Consider the following 14218-nt stretch of genomic DNA (forward strand, 5'->3'; position numbering starts at 1 on the left):
CACGCATCTGTTCCTCTTCCCAGTTCACTTCCATGTTCTCTTCCCTATTCCAGCCAGGCTGAAGGAGGATCTGGGATGTAGCGTTATCCCGGTCTACCACTGCGCAATTTCTGGGCTGTCGCTTCCGATCCCTGCTTCCTACGAACTATGTACGGCAGTTCACAGTTCAAGGGGTGAGACGAAGAACAAAATAGGCAGAAAAACAACAGAAACTACGAGAAGAATTATTCTGATTTTTTTTATGGGCATGTTCACGGAGCAATACCTGAAATATGTAGAACGGATATCTCTCTGTCGAAAGTCCCTCCCCCGCTTTCACCTCTCCCCGTTAAGCCCCATGTACCTGACAGTCCCTCCCATAACGCTCACTTGGAGCATCTCAAGCGAGGTGGGATCCCAGCCCATGGGCGTGCCTTATCAGTAACTTTACTAAAAGGTGCGGCAAGCTGCCAAAGTAATCTTTTGTAAAGCCTCCTGACTGAGTCCTCGTTGCTTTTCCAAGGTAAGCAAATTCATATTTGTGGTGTTTTTTAACAAGATATTTGATAATCGAACTTTCCGAATATGACGCACATCTGTTTAGTACTACGTTACCCTATTAGTATTATATGGATGCTCGTTACAGATTTAGTGATTTACTGTTTAACATGCTTGGCTGTAGGCTACTCCCATTGGCGTCAAAGTTGTTTGTTTAAATGAATAAACAGTGAATTTATTTACGTCACATCATTTGAACAGATAGTAGTATGGGGTAATTCTGGAACTCGATCTAAATAGGCCTACATCCTGTTAACAAATACATGTTATGATGTTATACCCAGTTTCTGACCTAACCTCAAACCGAAGGAAAATGTCTGTGTGGGTGAGTATTCTCATTTTGACAAACAGCACATTACGTGTGTGTGTGTGTGTGTGTGTGTGTGTGTGTGTGTGTGTGTGTGTGTGTGTGTGTGTGTGTGTGTGTGTGTGTGTGTGTGTGTGTGTGTGTGTGTGTGTGTGTGTGTGTGTGTGATAGAGAGGCCTCACATTATTGTAAAGACAATGGGTATTTATTGCACGATTATTCATTACTTATTATGACTTGCCCAGGATGATCTGGATCTGATGTTGGACTCTCCAACGCCCTCGCTGTCTGTAGCTGTAAGTGGTGAACATTTAGGACTGTCGTTCCCGTCTTTTTACTACATGAGCAGTTGTAAAACACTAAGTAAACACACACACAGACCCCACACATCACACACCACACACACTTTGCATTTCAAATGTTGGACTCCAAAGGATGGCTGTAGATGGCCCAGATATTACTGCGACCTTTGTGAGCCCTTTTAACCAGCGCTAAAATCTGATGAATAGAATTAGTAGGTATCAAAATATCAACTTGTTATTCACCAGGACAAATAAATGATGTTTTAGAATCTGAAATAGCTTCCTTAACATGACGATCACGTTCTGTTTGTGCTCCAGTCCAGTGCGAGGGGAACTGTTAAGGCCAGTGCAAATTTCAAAATGGCAGATGACGTATCAGTGTTGAGGAAAGCCATGGAGGGCTTGGGTGAGTTTATGCACAAATACTTCACCTAATATATACGTCTCTCATACTCTCGCACCCGGCTGAAACGAAGAATATAACCTGGATGTGTCTGTTTCTCTGGTCTGCAGGCACCACTGAGAAGAAACTGGTCGACGTTCTGACCCAGAGGAGCAACGCCCAGCGGCTGCTCATCAGTGATGCGTATCAGAAGGCCACGGGCAGGGTACACACTCGGCCTCCATCTTCAATATCAACCGCCCAACACAACAACACCATAAGGCTCGGATGGCAGTGGACTCAGAATTCTGTTCTCCAAATAATACAATTCCTTTATCTCCTCTTTCAGGCCCTGATAGACGACCTGAAGAGTGACACGGGTGGAGACTTTGAGGATGTTCTGGTTGCCCTGGTAACCCCTCCTGATGTCTACGACTGTCGGGAGATCATCAGCGCCATTAAGGCAAGGCTCTGGTGCATTTGAAAACACTTCTTTAGAGAAAGGACCGTTACATACCACGGAACATGCAGGATAGCTCTCCTACCCTGCCCATAAGCAAGGCTGGGGCACTACAAATGGAGTTGGTTTCCAGACACTACACTGTGGAGCTGCCAACTGCTTTTACCATAGGATATGTCGAATGCAGAGGGATAATTGTTTTTCCCACAGGGTTAATGAAGTATATTTTCTTATTATGCTGGTTCATTCATCTATAATCTTAAGGCAATTTATCGCCAAAGGTTTTTTCAAATTCAAGGATATATGGGTATGAAATACAAACACAATATCATGGATATTTATGCTAAATATCACCACATCAATATGGGGTAGTTCCCCATATGATTTATCTTACCCATTTATTACATGCTTTTCTTCAGGGGTGTTATGTTTAGGGATTCAGCCCCTATGAATCACCAAGCAGGCGTGGTCACAGTTCATACCCCGCCAAAAAACATGTATAAAATCAGTGAATCATCAGAGGTTGAGAAAGTCCACAGGAAACTGAAGGTTTGCAGTTAGCGGTTTGGCCAGTTAGTCAACATCTGACTGAGACATCTGGATAAGGACACCACGTCCAGCGACAATGTGTAAGATTGACCTTGAGTTACATCACAGACGATCTGTTAAAGAGCTTTGGAATATTGTAACATCACATATTATCTGGTCAAGAGTCTTGGAAAGTTGTGTGTTACTTCACAGATGCAGTGTTCAAGAGAGTTTGTAAGATTGTAACATCATAGATGATGTGTTCAAGATCTTTGGAAAACTGTAGTCACATACATGATGTGTTTGGAAGACTTGTTAAATCTCTTATGGCAACGCACGTGATGTCACTGGTGCTTATCTTTCCTCTGTTCCATGTCCAGGGGGCTGGGACCACAGAAAGTGTCCTGACGGAAATGTTTGCCTCCAGAACTAACAAACAGATAGTTGCCTTTAGCGCTGCGTATCTGGCCGGTAAGCGTCGCAACCTAACTCAACTCCTTCCTCTATGGCCAGATAAAATATTGTGTTATGCGTCAAGCAATGCCCATTTACTTTGCGTTTTTGTTCCTAGAAACGGGAAAGGCTTTGTCGCACGATCTCCAGTCAGAGGTATCGGGGGAATACGGAAAAGCCCTGATATTGCTGTCTGAGGTAACGTACAGTTCAACACATTAGGGTGTGGCAGGTAGAAACCATCAAGCTTTGCAGCTCCCTGGGAAAGCACAAGTAATTCATGAAATGTCAGACTATATTTCTTCGAGTGGAGTTTTTCCCTGATAAATATTTCTTTCTCGTCCAAAAACTGGTCGTTAAATACAATTTTGTAATAACAAAATTGAATAAATCATATTTTCTATAAAAAATGTATCCAAAATGACAAACATTCACAGCTGACTTTAACTCTGTCCTTGCAGGGGAAGAGAGACGAGAGCACCAAAGTCGATGCGGCCAAAGCCAAGGCGGATGCTAAGGTGTGTTTTGTGTTCTTCCCCTCCTCCCTATGTAAACAAGCCATGCCATTTTTTTTTCTTGTTGGCAAGGTTACGTAAGGGCCTAGTCAAGTTGTATGACTGAAATGATCATGTCGAAGACTGCCAGTCTGGCCCAATGTCAACAAGGTGATCATCGAATCTTGTTTGTTAATACAATCTAGCACAACTACTAAAGGACGCTATTCAAGAAAGCATTTCAAACGACTCTCTAATGACTCAACTGGTAATTAGCTTTGCAAATTGTTGTTTGGTTTGAAGACTTTGTAAATAAGTTTCAGTATGGGTTGTACCACGTTCACCTTCGACACTTCTGTACCCATGTGTCTCTTCAGATCCTCTATGAAGCCGGGGAGAAGAAATGGGGCACAGATGAGAGCAAGTTTGTGGACATCCTGTGCCACAGCAGCGTCCCCCAGCTCCGGCAGAGTGAGTTGATATACAGACAATCTGTGTGTTCCTCAATGCGTTTGTCCTTCCCCATGGTTTTAACATTGCGCGGGTCTTTTTTTACGACAGCCATGGTGGAGTACAAGAGCATCAGCAAGAAGAGTCTGCAGGAGAGCATCGAGGGGGAGATGTCCGGGAATCTGGAGGATCTCCTGGTCGCCATAGGTACGGACCACACCTGAATAATAGTCATGTTCTTCACTGTGGCACCTTTACCACGGCCACATATTAATGCCAACATGGGAAACATAAAAAGACCCAGTACCAAGTTATAACCAAATATTGTCCTATTACAGTGTTAAAAAGCCACTCTTAGGAGAATGCTTCAGATACACGATTTCGTTATAAATAGGATCAGTGGGCTTTCCGGCCATCAGACTGCTGTCTGTAGAGTCACCTGACGTAGTTCAGCTTCTTGTGTTCCAACAAGAACCTGAACTCGTATAAAAGGATTTTGATAAGAAAAATAATCTTGGTAGAACTAGTTACTGTCTTTCTTATTTAATATTCTTGTGGCTTTATTAATAAACGCATACATTTCAACTTTGTTTGCTGCATTGTGCACGTAATACGACTGCATTTTCTTTATACTACCGTCACCAACACATAACCTCCTAAATGCCGCTTTCAACCTGCTTGTGGATCTTTTCAGTGAAGTGTGCGAAGAGCACCCCCACCTATCTAGCAGAGAGGCTGTTCAAGGGGATGAAGGTAAGCTACTACTGCAGCTATTCTGTTTGTGCTTGAACAACAGCGCTAAGCCTTCGCTAAAGACCCACACATTGTGTGCGTGCCACATCTCTGACTGGCCTTGGACAAGAATGTCACACTGGACAAAAAATGTAAACTGTCGCTTTTCCTTTAAACCGATGTTACACACATTGAGTTTACCAGGAATTTGTCTGAGGCGAACATGAGATTTGATGGGCTGTTTCATTTACCTTTCAAATGATACATCGTTTTTTTGCTATGTTCAGTACTAAGTGTATTGTTTAACCATGAACCAAGTTTGTACCAAAGAAAGTATGCTATACTGTTAGTACATTCTTTTGAATAGTTTTATATTCCTTTTGTACAACTGGGACATCTTACATTTATACCATGGATCACCGACTATCCTATTTAAATATGTTTTATAAAATGTTATGTACAATTGAGGCATCTAGTGAAACTGTTTAATTTGTTAATTTGTGTCTGCCATCCCACCAACTCCACCCTTCAAGTTTAGAACACCTGCACGAAGAAGCTTGACATATTCTCGCCTGTACCTTTACTTTACGTGAGTTTGTCTGTGTGTGTGTGTGACTAGGGCCCGGGAACGACTGAGTCCATCCTGACCAGAATTATAGTGAGCCGCTCAGAGCTGGACTTGCTCGATATCAGAGCGGACTACAAAAAGCTGTTCGGCACCTCCCTCTACTCTGCTTTAACGGTAAACAACATGAACACACTCATTGAATATATTTATAATTGCCGATATTATACACAGCAGGAACCATATTTATCCATTTGAAATGTTTGGGCTAATCTTAATTCAATCTTTCCAGTCTGAGGTTTCCGGGGACTATGGTGAATGTCTGAAGCGTCTCTGTGGTGGAGAGGACTGAAGACACGTTTGATGAGGAACATATGACCCGTTGTAACCCCTGCAATGAGGATTATGACAGGAGATGGCAGCCATTGCTGCACTAATGTTTGTGCTTGTGTCTATGATTAAGTGTTGAACGAACGCATAAGTCAAAATGCTGTTGACAAATGTGTCGATGTTTGAGAAATACAATCACTAAGCTCTGATAAATAATTGTCATCTTTCTAACCAACATGGTAATATTGAATGTTTTTCATCTAAAATAACGTTAAAAAAAAAAACACCACAACCACAAGATCGACTTTATAATTTAATTACAAAACCTCCTTTCCCAATCCGACGGACATGTTTGAGCATATAAAAATGACGGGTTAGTGATATAAAAACAGTTACTTGGTAACTTTACTAATGTTGCTAAAGCCAACTCCTACGCAGGTCATCAGCACCTTCTCCCCTCCCTTCCTCTCGTCTTCCAGCGGTGGCTTGGCCTCCATCTTGAACATGATCTGGAAGAAGTCTCTAATATGGCGGAGGAATTCAACCCTAGACAAAAGAGTCACAGAGGAAAGGTTTCAAATCGTCAGCATGAAGTCAAGACTTGGCTGTATGTAGGATTGAATTGGCAAGCGATATTCCTGAACCAGGATACTTGCATGTGACTCCACAAATCCTGTGACAATAACTAAGTAAACAACAAATACGAAGAGATCAATTGGTCAACATGTCATTACACTAGGGGAGAAGCATATCAATTTTCTTCCTACAAAGGTAAACAATACGTTTTTCTCCTTAAGACTACATGTTTGACTAAATATATGAAAACAGAATCAATCAAGTTCCTATCTTAAAAGTGACCCTGGTTGACCATTGGTAGTACTCATAGGACAGACAACGAGTGGTGCCTTGCGATGGCACTGCCAATCTTCAGTTATCATAGTACTGTACTTTAGAAGGACACAGCACCGGTACCATGATAACTGAAAATGGACAGTTCATAGTCCTTGTGGTGCGCTCGGTCCCTGGCCCAGCTGGGAGCGGGTGTGGCGAGGCTTGCATCTGGCCCGTTGGCCCCCACCGCCACAGTTCAACATCTCTCATATACTTTAAGAATGATCTCAAACAGAAAAACAACCAAATATTTATATTACCCTGAGCTATGCAGCATTAAACAACAATTAATATAATAAAATGTTAGTTACATTTTCGAGATAAATTACCAAACCAATGAAATTAATTCAAACACATTTTCTGCTGATCCGACTACTCGTTTTAGTGCCCGGGTAAAATTAAACCAAAAACATTAGTCTCCATAGAAGCAGTTGCGCAACTACCACTATGATGGAATGACAACAACATGAAGCCGAAGCAGTTTGTTTTTCCAGCCTTCTGTTTATCGGAGCGCTTGTGTGGGTGCGCAACTTACGTGTAGGGAGAGAGTGGACCGAGCAGCACCTTTGACACATCCTGTTGGCCTAAGGTCATGAAGAGCAACGCCAGGCTCTGATTGGTCGAATCGACACAGCCGCCCTGAACAAAACAAGGGGGGGAATAGAGGGGCTATTGCGTCAGCAGCAGCAACAACCAAAAATTAAACAAACCTACGTCAGAAGGTTTGAGAGCTTTCCCAGGAAAGGACTCGTTCACCTTTCTTGCAAATCGATAACGATGCACGCGAACCACAATCATAGAAAAACACAGCGTCACTAAAGAGGCTGGAGGTCATTACACCCAAGAGACTGGCCTCCCCAATACACACAGGAGAAAGTTTGTTTTTAAAGGGTTCATCTTTCGAATCACAATGAGGGCCTCTGTTTTGGAGGAGGAGTTGCCAACTTCGTCTTTCCTCTCCATTAGACACACGTGTTTCATTCACTGCATTGATCACTAATTAAAACCTGAACTATTTCTGTCCTGGCGACGCGACGCACAAGGAGAAAGTCCTCACTTCCTCACCCAGAGGGAAAACATATTTGTTATTCTCGTAATGTCTGACTCATTTCCTCTGGCTGATTATTCGTGTCCTTTCCGCATTTTTTTTAAAACCTTTTAAAAGATTCTTCTAAGTATGTTCATAGAGTCAGGCTTTAGAGTTCAGAAGGCCGGAATGCTGACCATGAGTTTAAAATGCAAGACATTTTCACCTTGTTGGCCAACTTCAACATTTATATTCACCTTTTCAACAAGTATGCCAGAATTAATTTACATCAAGTTACTGCTTCCGCCCGGTTATACAATAGCTCACACTTTCACAGGATCCAATTAATAATAGTGAAACATTGAAAGGCAATCTTATGTTTTGTCATATTGTAATTACAAACTGAATTTAAAATGCACCACATTACAGAAAGATAATTAAATTCCAAATGACCTTTAAAACGAGTCCCCAATGGAAACCATTTACATACATTGAAATCTAGATCATTCTTATTATAAATGTGGGAGAACATTGCCTGCTGTGGTCTTCTTTGTATACCAAATTGGATCAACAAAAGGAAGTATTAAAAGTCTATTTTAAAACTTCAATTCAGTTTTTGAATTGAAATGCAATGGCATCTAAATTCATAGCTCATTATACCTATATTATTTGTCACAACACATACCATATGCATTTCTAAATTTCTTCTTGAAAGCACACACCAAAGAAAAGGACCATTTAATTTTGCCTAATTTCTGTGACTAAAGATAATGTGCCAGAGATACAATGTTGCTGTACAGTTTTATTTTGTTGTAATCCTACAAAAACAAACTTTACTATATCATTATTGCTTGTTGCAAAAATAACATGCAACATATTTTGCAACAAGATCAAGTTTGCCTCAACCTTTAGGAATAGGATACCTTCTTAAAAACGTACACATATATGTTTCCCCCATATAGCAATGACCTTACCTTCCTTGCTCTGTCCTGCACTGAAGCCCATTCTGAAAGTACAGAACCATCCTATATAGCCTCACCACGAGCCACCTGCCAACAGGTCTCATCTAGAAAAGCCCCTAGAATCCCTACCTAGAGAAAGACCCTCAATGCCACTCCCTACGGTACCATCTGGATAATTGTCTGTGGAGTAGCTCATACAACACTCACCTCCATGCAGACGTTAACTGGAACGGAAAAAAGGTTAACATATGGAGATCCCCACTTACATGAGTCTGTCCACGCTGGCTCCCAAGGCTGAATGCCCCGCCGTGTAGTTATGACATTTCACTACAAAAGTGGACCGTACTGATTAACCCGAAAACAAACACGCACACAAACGTATTGAGAGTAACCTTCGACAGCAGCAGCCGCACTTCTGGGCTTCAAACATTAACCGCCGAGGTCTCGCCTCCGCCTCGATCCGGAACCATCCTGCGTGTCCCCCTTGACACCGGCCACTGGAACCAAGACGACCCGTCTGCCCCTAGACATGTACCTGCTGCTACGCCCGACGCATTTTAACACCCACAAATGTTCTTAAGCGGAGGCTCACGTGACCACGCCCCTGCAGCGCCGTCACGGCGACGGGGGGAGCGACGACGTCTGACAATATCGCTCTTTCAGGGATAACCGGCGTTGTCCTGACCGCCTAACGCAACTCACATGGCTCTGACGAGGGGGGAGGGAGGGGTGGAGGAGAGGCCACCACTGCAGAATGAAGTCAGTGTCGCGGGATCTAACTAATTGTAAGGGCTTGTGTTTATCCTCATGTCATGCACGTTTTTAAATGATTTGTGCTGCTCTACATTTTACTAGTCAATTGCTTTAACCCGTACTTTGTGAGCCATAAACCATTCTAAATGATATTTCTCGACTTCCTCCCAGCATTGCCCCAGGTCCTATAAACAGCCATGTACTCAACCACACAGCTCAACGTGTCCATTCACAAACAATAGACATTCCTAGCTAGTGGATTCGTAAAAAGTTGAGATTGTGAAGTGAGATTCATTTTACTAACGAACAGAAATGTTTTGATATCAAAAAAGGTCAAAGGAATAGTAGTAAAGTCTCTTAGAAAGACGTCCACAAGTGATTTGCATATCAAGGGCTGTTCTCTGCTCGACCAATCAGCAACTAGTTGAAGTAACCTCTGCAGAGACGTAGCAAACTACAGGGAGGTGTGTACGTTTCACGTACGCAGGTCTGCAAACCACAAAAGGGGCGTGGTCATGTGTCAGTGTAGCAACGTGATCTTCGTACCCTTGCTGACCCAAAAGTGTCATTTGGGCTTCAGGAACCTTGGGTCAGGTTTACGTCTGTATTTTTGTATATTTTCGCATGGTTCCTAACAATACATATCATTTGTCACGGTTGTTTCAAATAAGAGGGTAGTGCAACTACTCCTATACAAGTCTACTCAACACTGCTCTGTAACCCTAACCTCCCAGTGCTTCCCATCTGTTTGACCTCTTTCAAGCAATCCAGCCTTTAGAATCAAAACCATTAAAAGCCAATGCTTTTCAGATACATATCGACTGACTCCTTCATGGATTGTCAGATCTAAACATGATCTCTTCTTTGCACCACTACATAAACGGTTCAAGATGGCCCACTTGAATTCCTTTTCTTTCGGTCTCCAGTCAAATAGTTCTCAACAACATTCCAAGCCCCGCATGCCTATCATTTCAAGACTTATGCGTAAACAATGACAGCCACTCTAGGGTTCTCCATAACTGAAGTATAGTCAACACCTCTGAATTACTGGCTGGGTGGGTGCTGCAGCATACAGCATGGGATTCTCCAACACCATTCCAGATATTCTCCTACAGAGAAAATTCCGTCCAATGGCAGGTATGACTACATGTTACCAGACACCAATGGGGTTGTTACTCTGCTACCTGGGTTTAAGTTAATATAGAATGCCTTCATGTAGAACCATGTTGGAAAACGCAGCCTGTATTAGGACATGTACACAACAGGAGCATTTTCGAACCATAACGTCTGTTGGACGACTCCTGCTCGCTACAGACTTATTTATTGCTTATTGTCTCTCTGGAATACCCACATAGATTGTATTTCACCCAGACATTGACAATAAAAAAAGCAGAGTGGCTTTTCAAAATGTGTACTACTTTCTGTCAGTCCTGGTTATATTTTCCATTGGTTAGTCTCTGTATTTAATTTAAAGTGGAAAATGTCTGTCCCATGTCTCTGTTGTAACGGCAACGCCAGGCTGAGCTTTCCTCCTGTGCTCTACTCAAAGCGAGATCGTGGTGAATCTGTGTACTCAGACGTCTTTAACTACGCGGTCAATACCGGTTGTACTGTCAGTGGACTGGAGCACTGAGCTACGGGCCTGGCCTACCTACAGTCAGAGTGAAACTAATTCCCTGACTGTGGTTGGACGCATTTCCAAGGAAAACGGGAATGTGCAGGGCTGCAACGGATCTTGTGTGTGTGATCTCTGATAGCAGGATAAATTAAATAAGACGCCCTGATTATTATTATTATCATCATAATATGGTATGATAACCATATCATGTTACATTATGATTTGAATCAGTCCATGAGTCAGACTCATGCTTGAGTTGTACTTTAAGAACACGATTGCACGCCTCCATGATTTGGTACAGAATTACTTTAACTGTTACCATTATATGTTATCCCTCCGCTGCTTGCTCGCCCAACATGACTTAGTGGGCCTTAGGGGCCGGTGTTGCCTTCAACACAACTCATTTTCCATTTCATTATTCTAATCCATTTGGAAATGGTGCTTTTTTGTGTATTCGTGCACGCTATCATGGGCCAATTAATAATGAACTCAACACTGGTTCTCAAGACCATCATTCAAAGCTAAAAAACACAAACACAACCGAAAGAGAGTTTGAGTGCGTGTGTGTGTTTCCCACCCTGTGTATCTCCTCCAGCAGCAGCTTGGCACAGTTCTTGCCGAGGTCCTCTGGGAGAATGGTTGGCCCCTGGCCCTGTGGTGCGGAGCTCAGCTCGGCGCTCAGGAAGAACCCCTTCTGGGTCTCCGCCGCCAGAACCAGCCCGAAGCCCGGAGACCTGGGGACCCATCAGACCCCGTTAGAAACACTGGTCCCAGTAGAACCCGGGAGGCGTTCTAGACATCCTCGTTGCAATGTTAATTGTTTTGTTCTGGAGACTCACTTCCCAGAGTTGGCTCCCTTCAGGTGGTCCGTGTAGATGTAAATGTCTGGAATGAACTTGTTAATGACGCTGCGGGCTGAGTCTACGATCCGGTTGGCCATCTGTGGGGAGACTCTCACCGAGTATCTGAACGCATGGAGTCAAGGAGCTGCAGCCGGCTTACCACATGCAGTGTAACTGGGATGGGCTCACTTCATGCTCCAGCAGCCAATCCCTCAACATAAGTCTAACACATGCCAAACCGATGTGGATAAGATCATAGAATAATGAATATTGTTGGCTACGAAGCTGCTGAGAGATATGCTAGTTTATTGTAGCGTGGGTATTGTTTTAAAGTTAGGAAGACACTAGATTTGTTGGCTCCTCACAACAAAACGACTAGCAGCGTCGCCTATTTCAGCATGATATTGACCTATACACAATGTGAATAATATTCCCGCCAGATGCGTTGCGCTACAACCGTGCTGTAGGATACGCTATGCCTCTAATCCTCTTGATCTTGCCTGGCTCCGTCAGTTGCACCGGCCGGAGGGTCCTGCGTATGGGACAGGAGAATATCACCTCCCCTCCACCGCCGGGGGCCATGCCTCTCTTCACCACCTAGGGGCGCCAGAAACACAGGAGAGAAAGGTAGGGAGCCAAACATGAGGAGGGTGGAGAGGGGGAGAACGGGCTTCAGGACTCTGTATTCGTGTGCTGATGTCCATACCTTCATTTCCAAGCCATCTCCGTCGATGCCAAACTGCTTCAGAAGAGGGAGGGCTGTGGTTTTAAGCAGATCAACCTGCAGGAAAACACAGTCCAGTCAGATCCTAGCACAATCCCAACCAGATGAACTGGGCTGTGCATGCTTTAGGTATTCCTGGGCCGTGTCCACATGTAATGATTTTGTTAAAAGATGCTGCTTTTGTAAAGAGAGAGGAACGATTAGAACAAGATTGTGAAAATAAACCTCAAGAATCTTTTCCTCTGCTCTGTCCCTCCTTATTTTATTCCTCCATTGAGAAGAGTTGATGTATCAATGATTGACAGGCAGGATGGATACCCCGAACCAATGAAGGAACAGCTGCCCCCGATTGGTCAGAAGAATGCTGGGTGTGGTCTCAATTCGACATTAGCTCATACAGACTCAAAAAACAATACTCAAAATTATCCTCAAAGCGCATTTCTCTCAGCAATGGCTGAGGGATTGGCTATACCTTTTCACCATCGCAATGTGGAACTGCTGCAAGAGCTACTTGCACGTCTAAATGACATAAAGCAGACTCCAGAATTGGTTGTATATGAAAAAGGATAGGCCATGACGTTTCTACTTTCTATTCCTCTAAATATAATATTTGTCAAATAGAGTCATACAGTCCAATACCACTAGTGCATAGTGAAAATCGACCCAGCAACCCTGGTGGGGTTGACAGCATACCTGGTAAGCTACAAAGTCCCAAAATAAACAACGCCTATTTGGTGGCAAGCTGTACAACGTGTACATTGACAGACGGGTAATATAAGCATATTCCTTTAAGCTGATCCTACAGATGCCACCTATCAGATCCAGGGATGATCAAATACTCACGGAGGGGTCAGTGGGGTCGTTGGTGACTCCCTTCAGGGTGGCCTTCAGGGGCGTCTTCATGAAGGCAGCCAGCATGAGAAGCCCCTCCAGGTAGTAGCCGATAGACCGCTGCGGGTTACAGTCATGCTCTATGGTTCCGCCCAACAGCAGGCCAGGCTGGTAAAACAACACGGTACCTAATAGGAATATGCATAAACAGAAGACATAATAATGACCGGAATGTCTTGTTAGTCGTCTAGTTATTACACATTAACGGTGTACACAGGAAGATGTATATGCTGGAGAAAAGGGAGCTCACCTGTTTGATTAATTTCTATCTTAGTTCCATTGGTCACTTTGTCGAGGAGCCTGATGAAGCTGGCCTCAAAGTCTAAGGAGAACATATAGGATTGCCATCAGCACGAGTCGCCGTCTGCGTGTTGTCTTACATAATGTGACCATGTGGTTCTGGACGGCTGCTGTGGAGTCAGTACTAAACACACCTGAAGGATCCACAAAGTGCGCTGGCTTCAGAACAATTAATTTTACGATCAACAAACGCTAAAATGTGTTGTGATGCCCGAAACGGAAACGTGGAACAATTCAATAAGTAAAAGACAGCATCACATGAACTCCTCCTCTTAGACGCCAAACCAACAACACAGAGTCAGTAAGTGCGCAGCAGCTAGCCGCCATGCTACCAGCTGAGGAGCTGCTACTCACCTCGCAGCCCTGGGTTGTCGTCTCGGGAACGGATGCCTTTTATTCTAACCCGCTTCCCGCTTAACGTGGACAACACTAGCCTCTGTCGGAAGAAATTGCATCCTTCATACTCGAGTCCGTGGCTTGTCATGTTTTTTGTCTCAGAAACACGTTCATGAGTTTCCACGTGTGTTTGGTTCGGAGAGCTGGGAGGCGGTGGTGGTGGTGGTGGGGGAGAGTACGGAGTGGCAGGAGGGTCAAAGAGGAGGGGACTCTTGAGGTGCAGCGTCTCTGATAACCGCTAGAGGGAGCGCGTGGACAAGTCAATGATGCGCCT

At 43.8% G+C, this 14218-nt stretch overlaps 2 protein-coding genes across 2 annotated transcripts; one reads left to right on the plus strand and one right to left on the minus strand.

Annotated features, from left to right (window-relative positions):
• The first annotated feature begins 187 nt into the window (after positions 1–187).
• anxa3b (annexin A3b) lies at positions 188–7478 on the plus strand. The gene is made up of 14 exons (XM_056587613.1): positions 188–502; positions 822–862; positions 1090–1140; positions 1465–1552; positions 1660–1754; positions 1878–1991; positions 2897–2987; positions 3088–3167; positions 3431–3487; positions 3841–3934; positions 4025–4120; positions 4608–4666; positions 5265–5387; positions 5503–7478. The coding sequence occupies exons 2-14, from the start codon at positions 851–853 to the stop codon at positions 5560–5562; spliced, it is 1020 nt and encodes a 339-aa protein (XP_056443588.1). The 5' UTR covers positions 188–502; positions 822–850; the 3' UTR covers positions 5563–7478.
• On the minus strand, positions 5035–14145 carry rcl1 (RNA terminal phosphate cyclase-like 1). The gene is made up of 9 exons (XM_056587612.1): positions 13903–14145; positions 13499–13570; positions 13201–13376; positions 12340–12414; positions 12106–12230; positions 11631–11756; positions 11369–11525; positions 6967–7070; positions 5035–6086 (listed from the first exon to the last, which is right to left on the minus strand). The coding sequence occupies exons 1-9, from the start codon at positions 14030–14032 to the stop codon at positions 5933–5935; spliced, it is 1119 nt and encodes a 372-aa protein (XP_056443587.1). The 5' UTR covers positions 14033–14145; the 3' UTR covers positions 5035–5932.
• Positions 14146–14218: the final 73 nt, after the last annotated feature.

This window comes from Gadus chalcogrammus, chromosome 4 (genome assembly GCF_026213295.1).
Source record: "Gadus chalcogrammus isolate NIFS_2021 chromosome 4, NIFS_Gcha_1.0, whole genome shotgun sequence".
In the NCBI taxonomy this organism is placed as follows: Eukaryota; Metazoa; Chordata; class Actinopteri; order Gadiformes; family Gadidae; genus Gadus; species Gadus chalcogrammus.